Source organism: Egretta garzetta, unplaced genomic scaffold, assembly GCF_000687185.1.
Source record: "Egretta garzetta isolate BGI_Z169 unplaced genomic scaffold, ASM68718v1 scaffold152, whole genome shotgun sequence".
Classification (NCBI taxonomy): Eukaryota; Metazoa; Chordata; class Aves; order Pelecaniformes; family Ardeidae; genus Egretta; species Egretta garzetta.
Window position 1 is genome coordinate 1,935,088 of NW_009259037.1, and position 14,028 is coordinate 1,949,115.

A 14,028-nucleotide genomic window follows, 5' to 3' on the forward strand; every position below is an offset into this window, starting at 1 on the left:
ATTTAGCAGTCCAAGAGGTCATTACAGAAATATTCGCAAAACCACGTGCGAGCGGCGTACTCGGAGACTTCCTCTTAACTTTCCTCAAGAAGCACTCAGAAACAAAGAGCCCAGCTTCAATATTTAAGTCAAGAAAATGAAACATTCATGTGCTGTAGCTGGATATTGGTGCTGTAGCTAAATGATCCTCGCCTGCCTGCCTAAGGTTGGGGATGCACAACTGAATTTATATTCTGGCCGTAAAAACCTGCATTTAGGGACACAAATTCTAACCAATCAGACTAAATAAATCAGCAGGCCCAGGTTTTATCATCGCAGATAACCCTCATTAATCCAGCAAGCTTTTTCTGAAGACAAAGGACAAAATGAATTGCTTCATTGGAGTTGCCTGAGCAGCATGCTAATGCGGGGAGGTGGAAGGCATGAATTATTCATGCTCTTGCAGCCTGAGCAGGCAGATCCTGGCTTTTCCTGTTACCACTGCAACAAGTGGTGGCTGGCCCAGCTACGTTTGGGCCATCGCGCGTCCCTGGAGAACGTCGAAATGCCTTCTGGAGAGGGCAAACCTCCGCACCTCCGCTGCGCCCGACACAGTCGGGTGGATTTTCAGGTTAAGCCCTATGCAAAATGGACCCGGGAAGCGCAGTCTTTTGTAACTCAAGTGTACTTGACCATAAACTACTCTTCTTGGAAGAAAACAGGTTGCTTCGGTAAGTTTGTGCAACTTTTGATGTTTTCTGAATCCGCTGTAAGCTCTCTTCAGTTTACAAGAATGTGCAGCGTTTACCAGTCTTTCTAAAAATAGCCTGTGTTCTTTTTGCTTTTAAAAGGGCTTAGAGAAGCCGAAAAAGGCATGCAATATCTTTATTTTTAACTCTAGAAAATATGTAAGCAGTACCTACAGAACTGACACTAAAATTACAATCAAGCCTTCTTAAATTAACTTATATTATTTACATTTTCAAGTCCCTATAGCACGCTACTAGAGCAAAATATATTTATGCCCCAAGTCTGATTTCTGGCAACCAAAACTGAGAGTAAGGTAATTCGGTGTCAGACTGGAGAATCTGAATGACCGTGTGTTACTTTTCGTGAGAAATGTTGGTTCCCTGCTGTAAGTGTAACTTGTGTTGTTGCTCGTTATTCAGCTAATTACCTTTCTGACTGGGCTGGGAAGAGGAACTGAGACCTGCATAACATTCTTAGCATGTATTAACTATTCTGTTGTACCAGAAAATAGTTGAAAAGCACTGGTAACTTAAACAATTTTTCTAAGGATAGGAAGGAGATGATATATTTTTTTTTATGTAAAGCGTATGGCAGTGATGAACTCAGGGTAGACTCTCCACATCTTTGTAAAGTGAAAAGCATCAAGATTTTTTGCTCTATTTTTCATTATCAGCATACCTACATGCAATATTTGTTTCAATTGTCTGATTTCTGTTATTTTCCAGTAGTGATACTACCAGCGTTGCCTGAGAACTCTCAGGTAACTCACTACTCTTGGCACAGTTATAAAATTAATATAAATAATCAGCTCCCAAGAGCAGAGGCCATGGCTAGGAGCATGAATATGAAATGAATCATGAATAAGTTTTGATTGTGGATAACAAGCTCTCCCTCTTTTTATTTGTTTGCTTTTAATTACATAGTCCAGATTCTGCTGCTTCTACTTTATTTTCTTTGTTTTGATCATAAAAACATTTTATTTGACATCCAAAAGACAGCCAAATTTTGAAGGGATGAAAGTACAGCATAATGATATCTAGCGCTAACAGTAATTAAATGCCCTATGTTCTAAGAAAAAAAAAAACAAACAAACAAGAGGTGAAAATAGGGATATGTAAATAACTGGAGATACGCAAACAATGGATGTAATCCTGCACGCCTTAATCATGGGAGTAATCCTTATTCCTGTAAGTAATCCTGTTGGTTTCAATAGACTCACATCGGTAGGTGCTGTAGCATAAGGCCCATATTTTTCAAGGAGATAACAGTGTCTGTTTTACCTGGTTTTTTTTCCATAATGTTACTTTAGCAACACGGTTTTTAGTGCTGTGTTTGAATGCATTAGTGATAATATTAAATTAGACTTTACCAAAGGTCTGGTTTGCTTCTAAAAGTAAAAAAGAGAAGAATGGACTAATGTGTTAAATGCGTCGGTAAGAAGGTACAAGCCCCAGGTATTTTATTAGAGGTGAGCTTGCAGTGGAGTAGCACTGCTCACCCTGCTGACTGTGTTTGTAGGTTACTTTTTGGAGCACGAGGTATGTAAACGTCACCTCTTTTAGGACAGGATGCAACTTATAGCAAAAAATCACTGTGCCACCTGATGTCTCATAAAGTACATTTGGGCCTCCGTAAAAGTGACGTTGATAAATATCGTTCATCTTTCTGACTGAACTACATGGGGTTGGTGGTAACATCCCGTGAATGTTTTTATTGCTGTTACAGTCTCCAATCTTGCCAAAATAACACCTGCAGTTCTGACCTGGGAATAACGTGTTTGTATAAATGTTGCTGTTGTGTTGCCCTCATCAGCCCAACTCAGCACTTCTGAGCTTTCTGCCCCAAGACCATATAGCGCTGCCCTGGAATCCAGGATGGGTCTTGGAAACACCTGTGTGCCCTTCCCCAGGCAGTGCATCTGCTAACGAGGGAAGCTAATTACTTAAAAGCTTTTGGGGTTGAGAAGTATAAATAGTCATGAACTGGTCCTGGTGCTCTGCAAGCCATCAGCCTGGGTTTGTGCAGGTGCTGGCAATGGCAGGGTGGATGCAAATGTTACCCTGCAATGGTTGCAGTCCTTGCTGTGTTAAGATGCTTCCTCTGTGGAAATATTCTCTTGTGTGCACCCTGAAGACTTAAAATAGAAACGAAGCAAAAATGCAGTGGATGGTGGTTCCAGATGGCACGTGAAACTTGCAGTTAAATGAAGTTGGTATTGAGTACCTGTTGGCTTTTTATTGGTTGCATTGAGATATTGAGGATGAACTGATTATGCTGTACTTGGCTTCGATATATAGCAGAGATTTTGGTGTTTGTATTTGTAATGAGGTATGCTATATTATTAGTATCTATTTGCACAGAGATATCATTGAGATGTCACCAACGGTTTAAAGCTGAGGCTATGTGGCTGTAGAGTGCTGGAGGCAATTAAATGACCAGTGCCAAAAGGCTGGAAGGGCAGACTGGCAGCTGCTGCTAAGGAAGAGCCTGGAGGGGCCCTTGGCAGCAGTGTTTCTTTTTTCTTACTCCATGCAGGGTCCCAGCAAGAGCATTAAGTCTCTCCAGGTAAGTCCCTTTCTTCCCCCTGCCCATGGCAGGAGCAACACAATTCGTAATCCTTGGACAAAGCTACAAGGATTGGTTGTACATTAACTTCAACTCTGTAACCAGTTTTGAGGGTACTTTTTTCTATACCCATTTTCCTTTGTTGAATTTGTGCAGTATTTTTGTTCAAGGATCTCCTTGTGGCAATAGGCTGAGTTCAGGTGCCCACTTTAATTTTTATTACTTTTTGTGGGTTTCAGAGATGGCTGTTCATGCAAATTTTTTGAAAACTCTTTAAAATGTGGCCCAAAATATGCTTTAAAATGGTTCAGCTCATTTTGCATCAAAAAATCATGTGTGTGGCTGTTTAGAACAGCCTGATTTGTTTTTTTTTTTTTCGTTGTGCACACAAACTAACTACAGTAAGAGGTGTTATCCATAACCACTGACATGTCATCCTCATGTCTCTCTTCATCAGAGGATGTCTGCGTCTCCTTTCTCCCCATCCAAGACAGAGAGCAAGGGGGTGCATGCTCTCTGCTATTTCCCCAGGTTAGAAGCTCTGTGAGAGCAAAACTATGGGCGTGCATGCTGTGAGTGACGGTAAGAGCAGGCTCTTTGTGGTTTGGCAGCATTCCCTCCATTGCATAAGATATATTTTGCTGCTTTTTTGGGGTTGGTGACACCGAGGTAGCACATTGTGGCATTGCTATGGCTGATGGACTTTGCTGTATCAACGTGGAAGTGTGCTGAGGTTTCCTACTTAGGCCTTCCATTGCAAAGCTTGTAAAGTGGTAGTTAAGCTGGAATAAGGTATTTGAAACTCCACTGACCTCCAGTTCCAAGCCCGAGTAGTATACAAAATAAAAGGCATGTTCTAAAGTACAGGTAGAGGAAATTTTCTAGCTGTTGTTTTGCAGCTCTCTGGCAGCCTGTGGCAGGGAAAGCAGAAAGACTGGAAAAGCTAGTGTGCAGCCCGCACAGCGTGCAAATTGAGCAAGGTCTGGGAATGTGGCCCCGGGGAAGCCAAGCGCTGGCTGAACATCAGCCGTGCTTTACTGGTCCTCCAGGTCACAGACACGTAGCAAACTTCAGCTAACGTAGGGCGATGTGGTCGCTGGCTGTGGAGTAGAGCCTGGAGCAGGAGATGTGTCCCATGGTTCGGTATGTCCTCATGGTGGGACTTGCCACATGTGTTGTGTGTAGGACCTTGGGGACAGCAGTGTGTGACCAGGAACCAGTCCCCAGCTGCGGGAAACCACAAGACACAGCGGGTGACTCAGTTTGATCTTTAACCTTAACAAAAGACTAAACCAACCAACTACCTTAATTGTATGCTTTTATTACTAGCTGCCTAGCGGCTTCTAAGGGGAAAAGCTGAGCTGGTATGACTGATATTAAATAGGACACCACCACAGGTAAAATGACAATGCATATGGGGTTCTTGTAATAAAGGTTACTTGTTCTTTATCTGTTCCTTTGCTGTAAATCCTGTTCTGTGTCTGAGAGCAACCGGGCCTGGAGGAGCAGCAGTCCAGCCCAACCCCAGGCTGGTATCTCCCCAGGGCATGCTTCAAGACTGTTCTTCTTTCATACAATATTACTCTTGTTTCATGTGACATTTCTGTCTCTGTATCTCTCCAGAGAGGGAGAGGTGAGCAGAGGACAGTCACAATCAAACCTATGTGTGTGGTCCCAGGCCCAAACCTGTCTCACATGACAATCAGTGATGTGCAACATGCATTAATCACAGTTGTGTGATGGTGTAGGACGTCAGTCATGCTCCCCACAGCATGTAAAATTCATGCACAAAAGATTCATCCTCAAGTTTTGAATTGCATAGTTCTTTGGGAAGTGCATTTCTTCCTCCTGGTGGGATAATCAATTCGGGAATTGGCTGAGCTCCTGAGCAGTTTTTGTTTTGTGTACACCCAGTAGTGACACCTAGTGATGTCCAAGGAGGATTTGATTTCTTGAGCAGAAGAGCAGGTAGGGGGCAAGAGGAGAGAGGCCCAAACTCTTTTGTGGTTGAATGGCAGATGGTGAAATCATTCAGAGCTACAGAAAGGGAAGTTCTGAACCTGAATGTCAGCCTTAATGTATTTAAATGGCAACTACTGAACTGTTACCTAATGGTTGACAGTAATTACTAACAGGCAGAAAGCAACTGGTTTTATAACCTGCAGTTGAAGAAATCTAAGCTGTAAAGTATATCGAGGGTCCATGCCCCAGCCTTGCCATGTAGCCACGGCTGACAAACGAAGCATCTCCTCTGGATGTGAATTAGCTATAGTAGATGAGTAAAAAACACTGATTGAAAAGTTTTTATTTCACAGCCTTCAGGAACTGACTTGTCTATAGTCCGCGTCGCTGTATTGTGCTGAGTGCAATTAGCTGGAAGAGTGTGTTCGTTTTCATGCATTAGTTGGCAGTGGTGTCTTTCAAAATGATCTCTAGCATTATGAGCAGTAAATGATGGTATGCTTTCAAAGGTTAAACCGTTTGATTTTTTTTTTAATATAATTTGCTCGTGTTCAGAGAAGCTACATTAGGAATGTTATTAGACACTGGAGTCTCCCTCTAACCATTCGGGTAATAAACAACTGTTGGAAACTGTTTGATATTTCCATGGTTTGAGGCATCAGTGGCCCCAGAGATAAACATGTTATCTTTCCACCAAGTCTTTAATTGTTTCCTGAGTTGATAAAAGAGTTAATCTATTACTGGCAAGATTTTCACTTCAGTTGTGGGTGAATATTAAAACCCCTTTTGAGCTCCTGTCAAAATCAAGTGATCTGTGTGAATTACTCTGAATAATACTGCGGTGTTTTTCTGTAGCAACCACTTTGTCATTTTTGCTGTTTTCACTTTTCCTGGCAACGTGTTTCGGAGGGCTTTGTTCTCACCACCAAATTACGGTTGTGCCCCCCTCCTGTGGCTCTGACACCTGACAGTCCACCAGGAGCAACTGGGAAAATTGAGCATAAACTCCTGTTGGGCATAAGGTGATGACCACCATGCATAATCTTTCCTCCACGCCCTGCAAAGTACGCACAGCCTCTTGCTAAGTGTTGTATCCTGACTTGGTGGTGGTGTATTACCATTAATAATTGGGATCCTGCCTAGGGATGCATCACAAACAACTAAAAATGCATCTTTGCCTTTATATAAACCTTTCCTGATGATTAAAGACCATTGGTGCAGGCTTTGTAGGGAACAGAGGATGCAATGGTGCAGAACAAACATACAATAAATGGTGACAGTATCGCCTATTGCCAGTTATTTTGGCAGTCTTTTGGAAGATGAAGAATTGAGTGAAGAGAATATAGATACAATTTCCCTTGTATCTCTAGTATAGCCTAGGATAAACATATAGGGGAAAAAAATTCTTTTTAACATCAGAAGACCGAGCAGAAGGTAACGCTAGTTGTAGGCCTCGTGGGTGATGTGGAGCACCTCTGGGGTTGTGTTTCAAATCTACCTGTTTGGATTTCATTGATTGTGTTTACTGATTACTTTCTATTGACTAGACTTCTAGTGTCTCTTAGAGCTACATACACGTGAAATAAGGTTGGGAGGTTGAGTACACAACAGTCGTGCAGGTTGGGGAGTTTTCTTGAGCGGCTTGGGAGTCCCCATAGGGAAGTGAGGGCAGGGCAGAGCCCATGGCCCCATGTGGATGGGTGCTCTCTGCAACTCTTCTGCCTACTGGCTCTTCTGCAACGGCCAACTGCTGCTTTTTGGATGCCGAGAAGGAGCCCGCTCTCCTCTCCGTGTCACCAGTGCAGTGCTGATACAGCTCTCCTCGCATCCGGCATTTCAGCCACGTAGATGAAGCAAATACATTCACAGCTGTCAGACGATTGTATGTGTAAATCAATCCTACCCATAGCTCTTGTGTGTAGCAAGGGCTATTTTGGAAATGCATTAATATTTTTTTATTCTTTTTTTATAATAATATCAGGGTTTAACAGGCAAAGTTCCCCTGCAAAATCTTACAGAAGGAGGGTACTTTTCTCCTGTGTAGTCATTTTTTGTTAACAGATCACCTTTGGGTTAAATTATACTGAAAACAAGGTTTAATCAACAACCATGTGGCTGGCTCTTACCTTGCTAAAAATTTCATTCAACCATCTTTTTGCTCATGTGACTGAGTGAATGAAAATGAGATGCCCGTTAAACTGAAGGCAGGTGTCACCTTCATTAATAGTGTTGTGCAGCATGGCAAAACCAGAAAAGCAGCCTGCAGTGACATCCCATGCTAACCTGCAGATAACAGCACAAAATTCCTCAGCACAATTTAAAAAAAAAAAAAATGAATTGAAGCGTTCTCACTTCGTCCATCTAGAATTGGATGTGGGTAATACAATGTGCGTTGTCACGCTGAGTACGATATACCATAGAGTGCATTGTGGCTATATCTCTCATACAATCTTCCCCGTGCAGAATAAAAAAGTTGAATGGAGATACAGAACTTAACGGGAGAAAAGAAAGAGCTGAGTACCAGAATGGTCATAGCAAATTGTTAACTGCTGCTCCAGTAGATTTAGGAGGGTTGCTATGGTTTCTTTAAAAAAAAAAAATCTTCCAGCCACAGAAATGACTCTTGCAAACAATGCTGTATGCAGATACAAAGAAATGTATCACACATGCAGCACCAGCCCATGAGTATGGGGCCAAGCACGCCAGCGAGCGTTCAGTGCTTGGTGGGTGCTGAGCATCACCAGTTCAGTCATTCCCTGTCCTCCCCTGGAAATTAAATTGCCATAAAGCAAACCGAGAACTGCCTAGTGATAACAGCCGCAGCTTGGTGAAAAGGTGAGCACATAGCATGGCGTTGCTAAAGCACCCCAACTCCTATTTTCCTGTTGCATCCTCCTCTTTTTGTTATCTCGTATTTCAGAATTTCTCATTGCTGAAATTTTTAGGGCAAATGCTGCTTGCTTCGGGTTTTTTTTTTGTTCTTTCTTTGCTTGCATAGTGCCTTGAACAACAGCTCATGACCTAGTTCTGTCTTTTAATTGCTACTGCAATATGAATTTTAATTCCAACTAGAGTTCAGATGTATTGAGGATATGCAGCACATGTCAGGGCCAGTGCCATTTATCTTACAGGCCAGTGTTTCCCAGCCCTTTGAATGCAGGGAGCCCTTAACCTTTTTGGAAAAAAAAAAAAAAATCTTAAACCATCACCATGTATTTCACTGTTGTCTGGTGATGGAAAATGGAGATAATAACTGTTAATCTAAATGCTAATATGTATTTTATCTTACAGCTTAGTTTGTGTTACTGTTCTTTAAGCTTCAAGTAAAAATATTAATGGAGATTTAGGGGAAACCTTGTGCTTGCGTCCTCTAGTGCCCAAGTGAACCTGGCCGTGAGTGCTAACAATTTCTAGGAGCCCATTTCTGCTTATAGATACTTAATATTTTTTTGCCACTTTTCACAACCATTTCTGGTGACTTATGGACATAGGTGGTGGGAGATGAGTGGGTGATCAAGAACTGTAGGTGATCACAACCTGATGAACGAGGTATTAGATTTAGCATGCTCAAAAAGAGTACGCTTTTTGGAACAACGTAAACTTTGTTGACAAAAAATATCTTTTCTTTACTTCTCTCTTCTTTAGAAGAAACACTGGCTACACTTACTGCATTTTGAGCATTGCACAGATTTCTTCTATTTGATGACATTTAGCTGTTTTGCTTAGCTAAGATTTCCCTCTTTTGCTCCACTGAAATGGGCCATGAAGGCAAGTTATCAATACTTCTTCTACTGACTGCTCCAGAAAGGGCTTAATTTTAATCATGCTAGGATTGCAGCTTGTGAAAGACACTGGAATCCTTTGGGAGGGGGGAAAAAACATATATAAAAACATAAGCTGCTTTAGGTTAGATTAGATCCTGAAATGCTGGGATACACTACTATTCGATCAGCATGGAAGTTTAATTGTTCATATTAAGGAAACTGCAAAATGGGGGAAAAAATAGCAGTTTCTGATGTACATGTGAGAGCGCCCTACCCAAAGCATACACGTACAAGGCATGTGTGAGCAGAGAAGTTCCTTATATTATACCAGTTGATGTAGGATGCAGAAAAGGAGAGTCAATATTAGTCTGGAGAGCCAGAGGAGGAGCAGAAAGCTGAGGATGCAGCCTTGCACGAGCACTGGAAATGTGGCTGGGAGGAGAAACCCAGGGAAGGGCCAGCACATGGGTGTCTTTGGGTTGAGTGCTGGTAAAAAAGCTGGTAAATGTGGGACCTGGGAGCAGAGCAGCTGCCTAGGCTGTGGCTCCATGGATGTCTCCATAGGCAGTAAAAGATTTGCATCATCCTTGGGAAGGTGCGTGGAGGAGGATCCTTGTCTTCATCATTACAGTACCCTCTTTCCCCCAAAATACTTGCCATAACCTGATGGTTGCTTGTTACTCTGTCAAGCAAAGACTTAAAAGCACAGCTGCTTTGAATCATGGTGTATTACAGATACGATGCATATTGCAACTTATTCTCACAGTAGATACAACATTGCTGCCTTATTACTGATATTTGATGTACAATACAACTATACTTAATTAGCTAACTAAAATGCGTTCCTTGCCAAGGATATGGTGAGCATCGCCTTCTTGGAGAAATGCCTCATAGCAGGATGACTTAAAAAAAAGACAGATCATCCAGTCTGAGAAATAGAAATTTAGGACATTAATCCCCAAGACCCCCCAAAAGCTGTGGAGTTTTGTAGCTGCGATCTTGGAATACAAACCAGCAATTTAGCTGTAAAATAAATCTCTTGAAAAGGAAACTACTGTGATATCACCTACAAACATTTTTGAATAGCAAATTAATCTAAATGTTACAAGTAAGATAGCAGAAAGATGCTTCTGTACTGAAAGGATAAGTACTTTTATGTTTGGGGAAAAGCCCTTCTGTTCCCCACCCAAAAGGCTGAAGCCTTCCCTTAAGTGCAAAATTCAGCCATGGCCCAGGGAGTCATCTCTAATATAAACCACGCTTCTGTCATCTCCTTCATACCTACATTCACAGTGGCAACATGAGATCATTAAATACGGTTTGGTCATCTTCTTCATCCTCCATGGAGGCTGGAGACCAAGTTTGTTGGCCAGCAATCTGCATTGGTCTCTTGACTCATCTTTGTGTGGATGATGGGATCGGGGAACATTTTTCTACGCTGCCATGTTGCCCAAAGCCAAAACCTCCCTCAGCAGAGCACCGAGCCTTCCATCAGCAGCTGAGCTATTAGCAATTCCTTTCCTGTACTTCTCTCCTGTGGGAAACGTGGGCTGGCTTGGTTATTGTACGTGGGAGGAGGATGTGAGAGTGCGAGCCAAACACCACTGCAGGTCCCTTTTCTCTTGCAGATGGAAAGATAAAAGGGTTTGTAAATGGGTCTCTGAGCCCTCTTCCCTAAAATTAGGGGGTCCTTTCTTGCTCAGGGCTCACCAGGGGGCTGTGAGAAGGGCCCCCTCTTGCATAGCCTCTGCTGGTTTCGCCCATGAAGCTGGCGCAGGGTGCAAGGGCTGCAATGGGGCAGGACCACAGCTCCAGCAGCGCCTGCTTGGGGCAGCTCTGTGAGTCTGAAATGGTGTCATTACCAGCAAACCTCTGCCTGAACAAATGGGGCTGCACAGGGAATTCTTGTGGGAAGCATCCCAAGAAAGCTGAGCGTGAGGATGATGGGCTTGAGCAGAGTTACAGACCTGTCTCGGTGGCTCCTTCCAGGAGCTCGTCTAGCTCAGGGAGCAAAAAGGTCAGAAGGAGCCAGAGGGGAGAAGCCTGAGGAATAGCTCAGCGAGCTGCAAGGGAACTTGTGCTACTGCCTGCATTTTACAGGCTGAGAAATGAAGCCCTGTCCCGGGTCTGTGTGAAGCAGCTAAGGAAAGAGAAAAAAAAATGTTCGTATCTCCGGCGCCTCCCTCCCCACCCCGCCCAGCCGATGATCATGGCAGGTTCCTGTCTAATGACTTAGAATCATAGAATGTTTTGGGTTGGAAGGGACCCCTGGAGGTCATCTAGTCCAACCCCCCCACAGTGAGCAGGGACACTGCTAACCAGATCAGGTTGCTCAGAGCCCCATCCAACCTGGTCTTGAATGTTTCCAGAGATGCAGTCTCCACTACCTCTTTGGGCAACCTGTTCCAGTGTTTTACCACCGTCATTGTAAAGAATTATATCTTCCTTATATCCAGTCTAAACTTACCCTGTTTTAGTTTAAAGCCATTACTTAGTCTTAGCCTATCTGCGCTCTTTACTGTCTGGATCTTCAGTGAGCCGCTCTGCTTCTTACTCGCATCCAAATTCCGCTTTATTACTTTTAATGTTGTTTCTCTTCCCCTTTGTGCTCCTCAGGTAGCAACTGTGTTTGAGCTTGTTTTCAGAAACCAGCAATAATATTTCCTGAGATGATTCATTTCTTTAATTTGTTGTTGTCCTGGTGTCTGACACTTCCCGCTCGTGCAGCGCTCTCCCTGGACTCGAGAGTCTCTCTGCAGTACATGTATCTTGAACGCAGTTTATTTTAATCAGGGCTCCCAGAATTCGGTAATACTTCAGGCCAATTTCTACAGTAACGCTGAACGCGTTCAGCAGAAACATGTGCAGCCAGTCATCAGACATAATTGCCAACAATTTCACACCCACAGAATCCTTGCTTGACTCTAACATTCCAGGAGCCCCATCTTTCCCATCACCGTTTCAAGCAGGAATCTCGTAGTTGCTAGGGGATGGAATTTTCTATGCACTTCTATATGAAATATATTTAGCATGAAGTGGTGAATTACCTGTACAGTTTTCCAGTTAATATTTGCTGTATTAAAATGGAAGGACCAAAATGCAGTGACAAGCAAATCTCCAGGGGTCCAGAGGCCAGGTTTGATACAGGTACTATCCAGGTGTTCAAAATACTACTCGAATCCGTGTCTTCTGAATTTAACTTGAGCTCTGACAATTACGGGCTGTCACAGGAGACTTCCACTTCTACTCCTGACTCAATTACCAAGCCTCGTGCTTCTCACAATATTACCATTGCTGTAAATAAAGTCAAGTTCATTCTCCTTTTTCTTTGCTATTTTAAAGAAAAAGGAAGTGGCGGACTTCTACCACCTAGCATCAAATTGAGCCCAAGCCTCAGAGGAACTCTTGGTTGAAATTTAATTAAATATTTTTTCAACAAAGTTGTGGTTACTGATGCACTGAATTTAAAAAACAAAGCCTCCCATATTCATTGCCCATTCTCAAATTCCCACTATAAGAACACCTAATACATAAAGGCTAAAAATAATAGATAATAGATATACCTAAACCCCTTAAAATTTTACAGATGACAATCAGTAGTGGACAAGCACTTTAGCACGCCACTAGCTTATGTTTAGTGCTACTGTATTTTACATAATACATTCTGTTGCATATGCAGGCTAATACTTGTTTTCCTTTTTGCCTATTCTTGCGTGCTGAAAAAATGTTTACATTGAGCTGTTCGTGACTGTTGGTCTTTTTCCGAAGTGATTAGTTGATTGCAGCTCAATAATGTTTGAGTAGTTCAAATTACTTCTTGCACTTTATGTTTGTAGCAATATGAATCTGTCTTTATACAACTTCTGAATTGTGTCCAATTCTGGGACCCATTAAATGTGCATGTGTCAGGCAGCTCCACTTCCAGTATAAGTGCTGTCCTTGCTTCTCTCCTTTTCCAACTGGAGTTGCAGAGGCTGATTGAAAGAATGGACATCAGCAGAGGATCACCCCTAGAAGTGCCCTCCTGTTGAAATGGAATTCCTCTAAACCTGGGATTCGCAAACTGTGAGGTGCATGCCATAGTGCTACTAGAATATTGGGCCAGTTGCTCTGAAATGCCTCCATAGAAGAACTTAACCAAGCTGCATGAGATAAATGTCTCCATACAGGCAGTGCCTCCAAAAAATATGCATATCTTATAGAGGTCCTTGCGATACCCCTACGACTCTGCTACTCTTCCAGCTCAGGGGAGCTCCCCCTCGGAGACACTTGCCCCAATCAGCTGCAAGGCAGTCGGGCTGATGCGTGAAGAGGTGCGATCAGGTTTGACTTCTGGATGTCAAGGGTGGTGTCAAGGATTGAGGTACGTGAGACGCTTGGGAGATGGGAAATATTTTGGGGTCCTAGGTAGGTGTGTAAGGATTTGATACAGTTTAACAGAGGAAGAAGCAATTGATGCATCTCTTGCACTTGTGCACACGTTGCCTCTCTGGTACAGAACAGACATCTTTAATGAGTTTGACCAAGGGTGCTAACATAATGTTAAGAAACAGGTGGTAATAGGATGGAAACCCCATGGAAGAAATGTGGTTTAGCAAACAAGGGTATCTTCTATGTTACAGAACTTAGTGCCACCTATGTTGGTTTTGCAGCAGCAGAAGGGAATGTCCAGGCTGCAGTTCTTTAATAAAGTACATTTAAAAACAAGAATCAAGTACTTTTTGAGGTGAAAATGCATGAGTAGTCCCCAGAGCAAAGATTTCCTATTAGCAGCCGATTGCCTCCCCTATTCCATTATGTGTTTTTTCTCCTGCGAACCCTCTATTCTTTTACCTGGCCCACCCTCCAGCCTGGCTATGGGTTTGTTCTGGGCACTGGGAAAATACACTTCTGAATCTTGGGTCTAGCATCCATCTCCTGGGTTTTTTTAGGCCTTTTAATGATCCATTTCCTTATAACTAGAGAAACTAGCTGAGACACCTGATGTCAAGGAGAGGGTTTGGGCTGT

The 14,028-nt window shown here is 42.8% G+C and overlaps 1 protein-coding gene across 1 annotated transcript in view; it reads left to right on the plus strand.

The window, feature by feature from the left end:
• Positions 1-544: 544 nt before the first annotated feature.
• Positions 545-14,028, plus strand: part of CUNH10orf90 (chromosome unknown C10orf90 homolog) — a 74,557-nt gene continuing 61,073 nt past the window's right edge. The window contains exons 1-2 of the mRNA XM_035890419.1: positions 545-710; positions 1,455-1,489. Of these exons, the coding sequence (XP_035746312.1) occupies positions 545-710; positions 1,455-1,489 (201 nt within the window). The remainder of the gene's footprint in view (positions 711-1,454; positions 1,490-14,028) is intronic.